Consider the following 14,002-nt stretch of genomic DNA (forward strand, 5'->3'; position numbering starts at 1 on the left):
AACCCTTGGCCACACAGAACTAGTTATATACTGGGTAGAAACTACTAAAAAATTCCCTGCAAATCAGCTGCCTTCCAGCTGAGGCTATGGCTCCTATGCATCGGGTGGTTTGGTTTGTTTTTTGTTTTTTTTCTTTCTCTTTAAAAAAAATTCTCACTCGAAAAATACCTCAGTCCTCAGTACTTGAGGCTAATTTGATTTCGTGTTCAATTGGTCTGAACCGACAGGAACCGCTCCGCACGGCACGGGTCTCGTGTGAAAGGAGCAGTCAGTCAACCGAGTGCAACTTCTGCCTCTGCCACCTCCTTGCTGGCAGTTCTCTCTAACCTGGCTAGGGTTTGGTGGAGCCTCCAGGTTTCTTGCCTACCTTACTCTCCACGTTCACGTCTCAAACTGCGTCAGCAGGGCCCGCACCTCGGGCGTGAGCTGCTTGGCAGCCTTGGCTGCCTCAGTGACGGCCTTGCGGTACAGACCCTTTCTCTTCTTATTAAAGCGCAACTGGAAGCTTTCTAAAAAGGGGGAGAGCTGTGCGAGAGCCAGGAAGGACGTGGTGGTGGAGCCGAACCACGAGATGCGAGCCTCCTGGCGCACCAGCAGCCCGCTATCCTTGCGGCTCACCGTTATGGTAAGGATACGGGCCGGCCACCAAGGGAAGCCATAAATCTTGGCCCAAACAATGTCCCCTACACATATGGTCCTGCCATCTGGTGTGACACATTTAGAGACGTTTTTGGAAAAGACTTCTGTTTTCAAGGAATTACTGAGCTTTTTCTCTTCCTTCGAAGAGGAGGAGGAGGAGGAAGAGGAGGAGGAGGAGGAGGAAGGTGCATGCATGCTGCCTGGAGGAAAATCAAAGCTTTCAGTAGAGCTACACTCAGAGTTGGTGGATTTCAAATCATCTGTGCTATCACTACTACAAACTGATGCACTGGAAGAGTCAGATTTCTTTTGATTAAGGGTCATGTAAACCGTTATATTGCTTTTGCTGCCTCTCTTGCCCAGTGTCTGCTGTTCATCCTGATCAACAGTTACATGCACTTCACTCGTGTCCTGAACCTCACTGCTGGCCTCTTCGGGGCCTTCTGAGGGGCTCTGGGTTTCTGAAGGGGCCTCACCTGCTGAGCGGGTGGAGGAGCAGCGAGACTGGGGCTTAGTTGCCATCTTGCCGCTCCGAATTTTCTCAAGTCCTGTCTTGAGGGAAGAGTCATTCTCTTCGTTGCGGTACCGCTGGGGCTTGAGGCGCAACCGGGGCGGGAGGGACCCTGAGCTGGTGTTCTGAAGCCGCCGTGTGAAGTGGACCTTTGAATGTGCATTTTTGGAAGAGGAGGTTGCACTCTGCTTCTTTTGTGCCTTTTCTTTGGCCATTTTCAAGACTTCCCGAGCTTTCGCGTGATCCATGTTTTTGCTCTGGAGAACTTTCTTTGTGTTTAACTGCGCTTTCGAAGTATTCGCTTGTGCGGAAACCTTCACTACTCTGCTTCTGCTGTGGGCAATGTTTGAAACCTTGACCACAGCGTTCCTTTTCTGGCTTTCGTTTTGGCTTTTTCCATCCACCTTATGGTCAGTCTTAAGTTTTTTATTCACAGTAGTCACGCTCTCGTTTCTTCGCTTTTTACTATCCTCGTATTTGGAAGAGTCACTTGCATTGCCACCTTTCTTGATCTCCTTTTTCTCTGCCACCACGCTGTTTTTGCACTTGTCACACAGGACCTGCCGGGGCCGTAGCTTGATGGCGTTCATGATGGAAGTGGGCTCCTCCCTGTACATCTTCCGCTTGGGCCGCTTGATTTTCCGGGGTGGAGGCTGAGGTATTGACTGGTTGTAGGTGTCCCTGATAAACAAAGGAGGAGGGTACGGAGCTCCCTCGTGAAAGAGAGGAGGTGGTTTAGAAGTCCAAAGGCTTTTAGCTATGCTGGGCTCTGAGGGCTGCGTGAGGGAGGAGTCATCAGGGACCGCGGCGTCGGCCTCACACTTCACCTGCGCCTCCTCTTGGAATGGTTTGCTTTGGAGCTGCATGGCTTCAGGTTTGTCCTTGTACTCCCTTTTAGGAAATATGGTCACAGGGATTCCATGGGGGCCAAACCTTCAAGAGAGAGGGAGAGAAAAATTCAGGGTTTGGAGGGAATTTTTGTGGCGTTTATCACAAAGCATTTGAAAACTTGTCTGCATTAGGTAGCCAGCATTTGAAAACCATAAATCCCAGAGAAATTAGAGCTTCACATCCAGCCTTGTGGGAAGCTTTGGAAATGCAAGAAACCAAAATGAAGTCAGCGGAGAACAAAAAATACACAACTTCACTTATTATCAGTTTCTCTCGTATCAACAAGATGCCCAAAAAATGCAACAAAAATATCCCTGAGACAACAGCATAAGAATTAACTTTATGCTTCTGGAAAATGCTTATAAACATCCAAACTCACCCCAACAACTCCCAATTTACCCAGGCTCATTTTCCATACTAAGTCAGCCTTATGAAAAGGCATCTTCAGGAACTTCTCTTCCATTTTTAGCACAGCAGAAAAGGATGAACGGCCCAGATTTAACAGAGACAAATCTGGGCTGCCTAAATCCTTGCAGAGAACAGGGAGTGCCTCCATGCACAAAAGCTCAGCACCTGATGCCTTAAAGCCCAAAACTCCCCAGCCAGCCCAGTCTGAATTTCTCGCAGCAAAACTCCCCTTATTCCAGCTCAGAAAAAACTGATCCTCCCTGTTCCATGAGCAAACAAGATTTTAATCCTTTCACTCCTTTTCTCCACACTGGAACTGCTCTAGATCAGGACAGGGCAGTAACTCCCCAAGATCTCTTCTCAGGCTTGTGTTGCACTGTGGCTGCTCTACAGCAGCATCCCCTCAGCTGATTAGATTGAACTTTATTTACTTTTATTTGTATCAGTGCCTACGCGTTGCTTCTATTTCCTCAAAATTAGATTTGAAAAAGCCATCCTGTGTTAGAAGGTTCTTTGCAGTGACCCCAACAAAAGCCACCCCTTGTTTGTCCTTTTGCTTATCACAAGCTCCTTTCTACATCTAAAGTGGTAATTGAAGCAAACGACCCACCCAAGATTAAATTATCCACCCAGTCTGCATTTCAGCAGCTTGTGCAGACATTTTTCCAGCCTATGGTCTGGCATTAAACCACAAGGGACTCGCTCACAACGAAGTTTTACATTCCCTGAAGTCCCACAAGTCCATCAAGGGTAAAGAAGTTGCTTTTCCACAAATACTTTTCCCTCCACAAAGGATTGTAAGCAAGTCACTCAATTCCAAGTAGGGCTTTAAAAGAAACTATCAGCTGACAGTAATTAAATTAGCAATATTTTCAGTGTTACTGCCATCAAGACCTTCAGCTTCTAAAAGAAAATAGGATCCAGATCCTATCATTCACCACCTGATAAAGATTAAGAGGATTTGGTAAAAAGTTAATCTATGCTAAGAGCTGAAAACAAGACAGGGCAAGATCTGTGCTGTGCAAATTCCATTCCCAAAGAGCACAAGAGCAGAACTAGACAGGGCTGGGATATCAAACCCCACACAGACAAACATCCCTTACCCTGCTCTCAGGGCCTCAGAACTGCATTTCCAGCCCTCCCAGGCCATTCCTGAGCCAAGCCCTTCTCCCAGAGGGCATTTATGGGACTCTGTCAGGAAATCAGCATAATTACTGTCACTAGGAAGAGGTGGATGAAGAGGACTGCAAGGGTTTCCAGAAGGATCCCATTCCAGTCTTTCATCTCTCTTTTCCCAGGTTTTCATTCCATTGCCTCCCCAGCAAGGTGTGCACGATCTGCACTCCAAAGGCACAAAAAGCTGATGGAAAGCTGAGCACATGCCTGACACCAGGAAATCAAGGATTCATTCTGCACCTTCCACTCTCCCTTCCTTCAAGCACAAAACACAGGCCAGGACTACAACCAGGAAGCCACACAGGGTAATTTTTATCCAAGATGCAAACCTGCTTTAGTAAGACACAAAACCAATCCAGAGAGAAGTCCTGAAGACAGAGAATCCCTCACCAAAGGTACTGCTTAAAAATAAACCAGACTCTCCCACCCCTGTCCACCTACAAAGGAAAGAACTGGGGAAGTAAAGAACATTCATGGATATTGTGCCAGTTATGTACAGCACTGCTCCTGTAAATGATGTGTTAAACAGAACATACAATTAGTCAGGACCACCTGCAGGACAAAATCTATTTGGTAAGCCAAGGGAATGATCATTATTTCCAACAGCTCAGTGTATTGTGCCTTCTCTTGGCCTCACCCAACAGCAGACTGTATCTAGAAACAGTTTTTGATTATCCGTTTTCTCCCTGCCTAACCAAGTTCTCCAGCAACTTGGAAGAAAGGCACGAAAACAAAGAAGAGAAAACAATGGCAGAAAAACTTGGAAATGAAACAGAAAAGGTTACAGGAAAGAATAAAGACAAAGAACAAGGTAAGAAAAGAGGGGTTTATTTTTCCTAAGAGAAGCAGCAGAATGGAGACATGAGCTTAAACCTCTTCAGGAGAAGGCATGACACAGCATCTAATTAGTTCTGCAGCAAACACGAGTGTTTATTGCATGTACCAGAATTTCTGGGCCTATTTTCACACACCTGGTTGATGGACCTTGAAGAGAAATACTTCTCATTCACCCACAGTAGTTTTTATCACACCAACTGCAAGGCTGAACTAGTTAGTTGTGTTAGTAGTTAGGCAGAAAAGCTGCAAAAGCATTTGGTTCATCTGCCACAGAGATGAAGGTGGACTAAAAGCCATTATAGAAAACAAAATTAAAAACTCCAAGGCACACAGCTCAGTTGTATCATGACATTTGCTGATCCCCCAGTCAGTCACTGGCTGGCACTAGATCAGCCCTGAACAGAATTTCAGTTACCCACAGGGAGGCTCCTTACACATTCCATGTGTAAGTTCTACAAGGAATTACCTTGTCTTTATTCCAACAAAATAATTTTTTCAATATACTGATCCCAAATATCACCTTACCCCACCAGATTTCAAGAATAGGCTTTTCTGGATGAAAGTAGAGATATACTGCAATTACTATTTGCTTAAAATAAAAATCCCCTGGTGCCCAAGTTGCAGCTGCTCCCTGCCCAGCCCACTCCTGACTCTGTGACACTGCCACCCCAGGGAATGGCACCATTCACTGACAGGGATCTAAAGGGAAGTGTTAGAAAAACCAACCTCAGAAACAGGTATGGCACCCTCAATCCCAGGCAGTGCTGGGAAGCAGTGCCCTGCTGCTCCCTCCCTATGGAAACAGAGCCAGCTCTCCCATGGTGCCAGCTCTGATTTGCCCTGAGAATGCACTTCTAAGAGAGGATGGGTGTGATGTTGTACAAAACTCATTTCTTAGAGGTTTTTCAAGTAACCCAGGGCAATCAGCAGGATCTGATGGCACCTCTGCTGTAGATGCACTGTAAAATGTTCATTTTCACTGGAGACAGAAATAGCACCAGGACACCAGGACCTGTACTGAACTGAGATCAATTCTGGCACTGCAATTCCTGATATTTACACTGAGAGAAGCTTTCAATTGACCAGGGTGTGCAGAGACAGAAATAGGGTAAAACCAGGGAGGCTTCATTTCCAGTTTGCTAGCTGCAAGTTAATTAATAGGCAGCCATGGCATCCAAAAGCCAGTTTGGGTACCAAACCCAAAACTCTGTCATTTAAAGCCAGAGAGTTCAGTATTACAGACACATAAACTTAAGTACTTAAGGAAAGTAAAGCCACTTTTTTCAAATCTAAATCCTGCATCAGAATTACTACAATGAATGCATATTACTGTTCAATTTATATGCAAAACAGAACAGTTAAAGAGTATTTTTTCAGAAATAACCATGAGAGATACAGAACAAATCCCATTTTAACTCATTACTGTTTGTACATAAACAACACACCCTGGGGGAAAGTGTTTTACATGAGCACCTAAAGTTTTAAGTTCTCATCTTTAGCCTCAATGTCTGACTTCTCTACTCAAAGGGAGGGACATGCAAAGCCCCTTGCTCTGCCAAAGGAGTGAAGGCACTGAGCAGGTTCAGAACTATTTCCCATTTGTCTCTGGACACATTGAACTGACATCAATAAAGCAGAGAAACTTGTGTTCAAGTGTTAAGTGGTAAAGGACTGATCAAAACCCATCTTCACCACCAAGGCAGGGCAGGCAGAAATCTCCTGTTACATTTTCTGCTCTTCTACCCAAGATCAACCTTGGTGTTCTACAAAAGCCAGGACAAGGAACAGCTGAAGGCATTTTTATTGCATGGATGGAAGTTCCAGGAGTATAATAATATGCTGAAAGAACTATGGACATGTATTCAGGCCTCTAAACTGAGGCTTTAAATTATAACATTCCATGTAATACACAGTTAGATCATAGCCAATTGAACATAAACTTTTGCAGAACTCCTCAAAATAACCTGCATTGAAAACACAGATTATGCAACAACCTATTTTTAATGAAGGATTTACTTGGTGTGATAAAGCACAAGATGGAATATATTGCTTTAATGGCAGGCACCTTCCTGAAAAAAGCATTCACAGAAGCCAAACAAGCATCTCCATGGTTTATTCACCTCCTGAGCAATGCAGACCAGGCTAAATAGCCTAGGAAATGCACATTTCACTGAGAGCTCTGAACCCATGGCAAAGCACTGCAGTGTGAGTGACTCTTTGGAACAGCACTGCATGAAGAAAAGGCAGGATGCTCTGAGTTTAGGCTTTCCATTAATAATTACCATTACCACCATTTTACTAGCACATTTATAAAGCTGAAGGCCTGTTTAAACTGCAATATCTTTTAATTTTTACATCTGTTGCCATTATCAGCTGTCAGTTGCATGTGAAGCAGACACTTGGCTGATACATTTGCTTTGATCTATTTTGAAGGATTATACCTTGAATATACTCTTCAGGAACATCCATATGCCAGACCCTGGACATATGGGAGAGAATGATACCATTAAATAATGGATGAACTGAAGTGTCAACATGGCCAAGATTCACCAGTCCCATAACAGAAAATAAAGTGAATGAAGACTGAAAATTTACCCCTGCCCTGCCCCAACACCTTGAACCAAGCCAAGCAAGCCTCAGAAAGGCAGGACAGGCCATGCTGCTGGAACACAGAGAATTCCACATGGAAGGACAGGTCAGCCACCATCTGTCACATCCCAGCCCAACAAAGAACAGCTGGAGAGCACAGATTCCCTTAGGAAAGGAGAGCCTGGGGCGCAATCCAGACCCCAGTTCTAACCCTACCCTCTAAGTGAGGCTACACTTGACTCCTCCAATAAAACCTCTCCCAGTCACCAGCTAAGGACACCTGAATTACCCTCTGAACCACCCTCTCATCACACCTGAGCTTCCCACATTCTGGGGACAATAGAAACAAATGTCAAAGAAGTGCTGGGGCTGCTCCTTAAAGGTCAGAATCTCACCCAGCTCCTCTGGGCTCCTGAGAAATCAAAGAGGGCAGGGTGTGTGTGGGGACACCTTGGGAACTGAGTGCAAGTTTTAAAATGAAATAAACAAAACACACAACCCTGAGCCACAGACATTTCTTTACTGTTGTGCATCACAGAGCAACAGGCATCCTGCAGACCCCAGTCCTTCCCCAGACAAGGATGAGCACCTGCAGTTCCTGGTCACTAAACCAAAGAGCAGGGAGAAATGTAAAACACTTTTCAAGTGAGGCTTCTGCTCACACCATTCCCTTGCAGTAGAAGCTGAATTAACAAACTGGGAAAAGCACAGGATTCAAGAGTCAGTGCTATACCTGAGAACTGCTTCTGGGATTGTAAGAATTGCAAATTGCCTATAAAAGTTAATTTTCATCATACAGCTCACACACACCTTGGTGCAGGAAGTCCTTCCTTACCCTCCATAAGCAAAGCCCAATAAAGAGATAATTTCAAACACATGTCTACAAGGAACACACTGCACATCTTCTGGATATCCAACCAAGGCTCTTAGGTCACAAAACAACTTTTTGCTCTCTCTCTCTTTCAAGAACTATTATGAACACACACAAGTGAGAAGGGAAGTGGTTTAGAGAAGACAAGGCACATATCCTTCACATCTACAGGATTAGAAGGACAAGTTCAGTTAAATGATAAAGCAATAAAAAGGCCAAATCTTGACTGTTGGCAAAACAACAGAACGTAAATTTAAAAAAAAAAAAAAATTATTCTTTTTCCAGAAGATGAAACTAAAACCACAACTTCTTAATCCTGTATTTTAAGATTTACAAATGCTACATTTCTCAGGTATTTCCCTCCCACCTACTTCCTCCAGGTGCAGAGCAGGATTTACCCAGAGCCAGCAGGTGGGATGGACATCTCCTGTCCCCTGAGCAAACAGGGAGTGAGCAATGCCAGGTACAGCAGCTCACAGGGACTTTAAACCCCACAGAACCAGATGGGCTGGAAGGGACCTTAAATCCCATCCTGTGCCACCCCTGCCATGGCAGGGACACCTCCCACTGCCCCAGGTGCTCCCAGCCCCAGTGTCCAGCCTGGCCTTGGGCACTGCCAGGGATCAGGGGCAGCCCCAGCTGCTCTGGGCACCTGTGCCAGGGCCTGCCACCCTGCCAGGGAACAATTCCTCATTCCCAAGATCCCATCCAGCCCTGCCCTCTGGCAGTGGGAGCCATTCCCCTTGTCCTGCCACTCCAATTCCTGATGGAAGTTCCCCCTCCAGCCTCCCTGCAGCCCCTTCAGACTCTGGAAGGTGCTGTGAGGTCTCCACAGAACCCTCTCCTCTCCAGAATGAGCATTCCCAGCTCTGCCAGCCCATCTCCATGGGGAGGATGCTCCTTGCAGGGCTGGGGCAGCTCTGCAGGTGGGGTGTCACCTGAGCATGGAAGGATCCCCCTTTCCTGCTGCCCACTCTGCGGGATCAACCCTGGATATGTTGAGTTTTTCCCCAACCATTTCTGCTCCATTCCCTCTCTCTCCCCTCAGGACTCCATCAGGCACATCCACCCCAGGAACCCCCAGCAGAGCCTCACCCTGGCAGCAGGAAAGCACTTAAAAGGTAATGGCAGCAGCACTAATGAAGTTTAACAGTAGGAACACATCCCTAATTTGTGCAATGAGCCTTCAGAGTAAGCAAAGTGGGGACATGCTCCTCTCCAGATGAGGATTTACTGCATAACAAATCCTCACTCAGGACGTGGGGGCTCCTGCTCTCTGCTGGTTTGCAGAACAGGAGACTGCCATTGGGGCAGGCAGGGAAGGGCTCCTCACCTCCAATAAATGCAGCAATAAAGCCCACTCAACACCCAGGGGCTTGTGGTACAAACCCCTAAAGGGGTATCCCACTGACAGAGGGTGGGAGAGGGAATCTGCCCCCTCACACAAATATCACTGACTGCACATCAAAGTCACCCAGAAGAAAATGCAAAGTCAGGGCATCATCTCAACAATGGAAAAAGTGATAAAACAGCCAAAAAACCCTTTAAAATCCCAATATATGGGGATATTTTTGCTTTTCTTTCATTGCGGAGTTCAAGTAATTCAGAGCATGAATTAGTCGAGAAGACAAAAACAGAACAGGCTTTTAAAAGTCACTTAAAGTTCCTCTTAGTACTGTATGGAAGTAGCACCTTCACTGCTCTGGAGGGTGCAGAGGGGAAAGAGAAATTAAGATCCAAACAGGAACAGGAATTATTTCCCTCTGATCACACAGTGAACACAGCCACTTTTGGAAGCTACTGAATGAGTAAATTCTAATACAAATTGTCACTTTTACTTAGGAAGAACTGTCAGTCTTAAAATATTGATCCCTTTGGCATTAGGAAAATTGAGATTACTCCCATGCATTTGAATGAGGCAGATTTCAGCTACCACCCATCTCCCATGCTGAAAATCCCAGTGTTGTCATGTAAATGCATGGAATTTAGGTGGTTTTCATTTAACCCTGCCCTTCTTTTTTATTTTAGGTCCAGTGGAAAAACTTATGACAAGAATTCCAGGGCCTGCCACAGACACAGAAGGAAGTTCATGAAAAATATTCATGTACTGCAAGTGCAGGTGCTGCTACACCAAACAAAAATAAACAGATATAAGGAAAAGCTGACACCTAGACAACACCACCTGTTAGTCACCACAGAAGTGATAAAATGGAATTGTTGGACATACAGGAAACACTTTTTTTAACACTGCTTTGATTTCTTAGAAGCAGGAATTTCTTGAACTATTTCTAGAGCTTGTTTCCCACGACATCTCAGGCTCTGAGACATCTGATAAGAGACTCCTGTTATCTACCAACGATTTGCTGTCACCAGCCCAGTATTACAGACCTTATGTCTCAAAACTCAGTTATTCTTGTCCAGGCCCTCTGCAGAGCTTGGCCTTGAGAATTTAAACCTCCCCTCCTGGATTGCCATGTAAATGCACCTCTGAAGGAAGAAACAGCTCCACTGCCAAGAGCACCTGGGAGGGCCAGCCCCAGCCTCTCCCTGCACGGCTCCTGCACAGCTCCCACTGCAAAGCCTTGTCCCAGGAGCTGGGCTTGGACCCAGGCAGGCTGGAGATGCTCCCACCAAGGCACAGCAGCAGCAGCAGCCAGCCTGCAAAGGGCTGAAGATCTGCTGCCTGCCAGAGGCTCCCCAGAGCCTGGGAAAACGTGGGATGTTTGTGACCAGGCTGTTTAGAGGGACAGGATCCCTTTCAGGAGAAAAGGAGAAGCTGGTATTTTCCTGCACTCCTGGCAGCAGAGGCTTTGCCACCCTCCTCCCCCGGGCAACCGTGGAGTTCTGCTGGGACAACTTCAAACCTCCAAAAGTGTTGGTGTCACCCAGGATTACACCTCATTTGTGTCACCTCCTGCCCGGATCCGAGATGCAGTTTCAGCCCACAAGTGGCTGGAGTTTTGCTCAGTGTTTCACACCTCATCAAGTGACAGACTGAAGTCGTCACTCGGTGACATTATCCAGAACTTGGGGGTCAGACAAGGCCTTTTGAGTCAAACCCCAACCACGCACTGAGGCCCAAGCCAGGAGTGCCACAATCTCCCTTTTAGGGAGCACTAACAATATTAATATTCCAGGAAGCTGCTGAACAGCTACAAACAACATCAAAGGACTGATAAAAGACAGCTTAAATCTGAGGGAGAAAAGTGCTGCATATTTTGCATACCTTTTATTTTAAATAATAACCTTGCTACATTTCACTTTTCTCTCATGAACTTGCAGAGTCCTTACATGTCTAGAAAAAAAACCACTAAGACCAAGGAGAATTTTCACCTGCTGACAGAACCTAGATAGTTTGTAGGATACCATGATTCCTGGTCCCCCTAGAGCATCTCACTATTGAACGGCAGAGAAAAAAGGCAAACCCCAAACCCTGCTGTCTGATAAGTTATTCAGAGATACATAAAAATCCCCCAGTCCACGAGGCTATTTAAGAACCATGAAACTTCACCCCGTCCATTGGTCCACTGCGTACAAGGAGCAATCAGTACTAATTAACTGCAACAGCCTAGCTGGAAAACCATTATTCTGGAAAATAGTATGTACTGAAAAAGAAGGTTACCTAGGCAATGTAAGCCCGAAGGAACAGGGCAATCAGAGCACTGGATCTGTACCAAGGGGGCAATGAACGCCAAGCTCAGGGCTCGGGGGCTGCTCCCGGTACCCAGGGATGCTCCGGAGCCCCGACCAAGCCCAAAGGCTGTGCCCATGTGCTCGCCCCTCGCCAGGCTCTCCCGTTTGCCCATTCCCCGGGAGGGAGGGGCCCTGCCCACCCCCGGCTGAAGGGTCGAGGACGAGGAGGAAGAGGAGGAAGAGGATGCTCGGGAGCTGCGGCTCCGCTCCCCGGGGAGGACGCGGGGGCAGGAGCTGCTCGGTCCGGGACGGAGGGGGCCGAGGAGGGCTGGGACGGGATGGGAAGCGATGGGATTGGGATGGGATTGGGATGGGATGAGATGGGAGGGAAGGTGCAGAGCCCACGAGGCTCCCGGCGGGGCCGCCCCCATCCCGCCCCCGGTGGCTCCGGGAGCGCTCCCGGGCTCGGCGCTGGGTGGGGGCTCGGGCTCGGCTCCCCCCGAGCTCTCACCTTTTCGAGAGGTCCATGAGGACCCCGGAAAAAAGCTTCTCTCCCAGCCGGAACGAGACCACCAGGGCGTCCTCGATGATGTGGTCCAGGGTGACCCGCACCTCGGAGCCGGGCAGCAGCGCCGGCACCTCCGCCTCCCCTCCGCCCGGGGCCGCGGGCACCGCCGGCTCGGGCTCCACCGCGGCGGCGGCGGCAGCATCCGGCTCCTCCTCCTCCGGCCGGGGCGGCTCCTCCCCGGGCCCCGCGGAGCCCCCGGCAGCCGGCGGGCAGGGCTGCGGCGGCTCCCGGGCCGGCTCGGGCGGCGGGCAGGGCTGCGGCGGCTCCGAGCAGCCCGGGCTGGGCGCTGCGCGGGGCTCGGCCCGCGGCGATTCCACCCCCGGGCTGCGCGGCGGCGGCGGCTCCTCCGTCCTTCCCGCGTCCGGCTCGCGAGTCCCGCCGGGGCTCCGGGCGCGCTGCACCGGCGGCGGCTCCTCGGCCTTGCCGCCGTCGGCCTCCTCGCCATCCGGCACCGCCGACTCCACGGCCTCGCTGACGGCCGGTAGAGGGTCCGCGCCGGCCTCGCTGCCCGGGATCGGCTCCATCTCGGGCTCTGCCTCGCCAGCCCCGCCGTCCCCCGGCACCGCCGCAGTCGCCGCCGCCTCCGCAGCCATGGCCGCCATTTTCTCCGCCGCCTCCCTCCAGCAGCGGGAGCGACGGCCACGACCCGCGGGGAGGGAGAACCCGCCCCTCGCGCCCGCAGGTGGCGCCCTATTGGCGGGCGCGCCGCAATGCTGCACTTCTATTGGACAGCGCACCTGTCCATCTGGCCCCGCTAGAACTTCTCGTTGGCCAGCGGGGGCTTCATTCAGTGCAGAGCCGGGAAGGGGAAGAGGGGGCGTGGTTTAACGCTTTATAGGCCGCCGGGGAGGGGAGGGGTGGGGCTGGTGGGGCTGCTCCGCTATCTGATTGGTGGGGGGAGGCGTCGCTCCCGAGGGAGGCCGGTGATTGGCGGCCCCAAGTGTCGGTCGCGGGGCCGGGGAGCGCGCGGGGGAAGATGGCGAGGGCAGGAGGGCGGCCATGGGGGGCGCAGGGTTCGTCCCTCCGAGGGGTCGCGTCGCTCCTCAGCGTGGTCATGTCACCCCCCCCCCCCGGGGGATCGCCCCGGAGAGGCTCCCCTGCGGGGCATAGCCCGGCGCTGCCTCCTGCGCTGTGCAGTGCGGGCAGGGGAGCGGCTGGTCCCAGTGCTGGGGGGCACTGAGGGGATGGCACTGGGGAGAGGGAGATCACAGGACATGGTGGGCTGGAAGGGACCCACAGGATCATCCAGTGCAGCTCCTGGCCTGCACAGACACCCCAACAATGCCCTCTGGGCATCCCTGGCGCGCTGTCCAAGCTCTCCTGGAGCTCTGGCAGCCTCGGGCTGTTCCCATCCCTGGGGAGCCTGGGCAGTGCCAGCAATTCTGGGGGAAGAACCTTTCCCAAAATCCACCCTGAGCCTCCTCTGGGACAGCCCCAGCCCTTCCCTGGGTGCTGTCCCTGCTCACTACAGATGAATGTCTGGCCCTCCTGCTGCCCTCACCTGAAGCGGGGAAGGCAGACGGACTGGTGCCTTTTGTCAGGTAAATCGGCATTTTAAAGTGTTAAGCACCATGAATTGGGCACATCAGCTGGAAATGTGGGCTCGGAAGGGCAGAAAAGCAGTGCACGCTTTCCTCCCGCGGCAGCGGCTGCCCCGGGCGCTCCGGCTGTGCCCTCAGGACATGGACAGACACACAGACACAGAGCCGGCTCCAGACACCCTCAGGCACGGAGGGAGCCCAGCAGGGTGGCGGTCTGGGCTGCACAGGGGTTTATCCTGTCACGGTGCTTCCATTCCCTGCGCTCAGGACACTCAGCCCCTGTTCCCTTCCCTGAGGATGCTGAGCAGAGAACGGGGCCGTAAACCCTGAGCCTACAA

General features: G+C 50.2%; 1 protein-coding gene across 4 annotated transcripts in view; it reads right to left on the reverse strand.

Moving 5' to 3' along the window:
- The window catches only part of PWWP2A (PWWP domain containing 2A), a 29,454-nt gene extending 16,506 nt beyond the window's left edge, over window positions 1-12,948 (reverse strand). For 2 of the 4 annotated variants that reach the window (XM_030229332.2, XM_030229333.2), the window contains exons 1-2: window positions 12,067-12,934; window positions 1,116-2,083 (exon numbers count right to left, since the gene is read on the reverse strand). In XM_030229332.2, the coding sequence (XP_030085192.2) occupies window positions 1,116-2,083; window positions 12,067-12,725 (1,627 nt within the window). In that variant the 5' untranslated portion in view covers window positions 12,726-12,934. Of the gene's footprint in view, window positions 1-367; window positions 2,084-12,066 lie in introns of all 4 variants that reach the window. The other 2 variants (XM_030229330.2, XM_030229331.2) reach the window with 2 other exon arrangements.
- Window positions 12,949-14,002: the final 1,054 nt, after the last annotated feature.

The sequence above is a fragment of the Serinus canaria genome, chromosome 13, assembly GCF_022539315.1.
Source record: "Serinus canaria isolate serCan28SL12 chromosome 13, serCan2020, whole genome shotgun sequence".
Classification (NCBI taxonomy): domain Eukaryota; kingdom Metazoa; phylum Chordata; class Aves; order Passeriformes; family Fringillidae; genus Serinus; species Serinus canaria.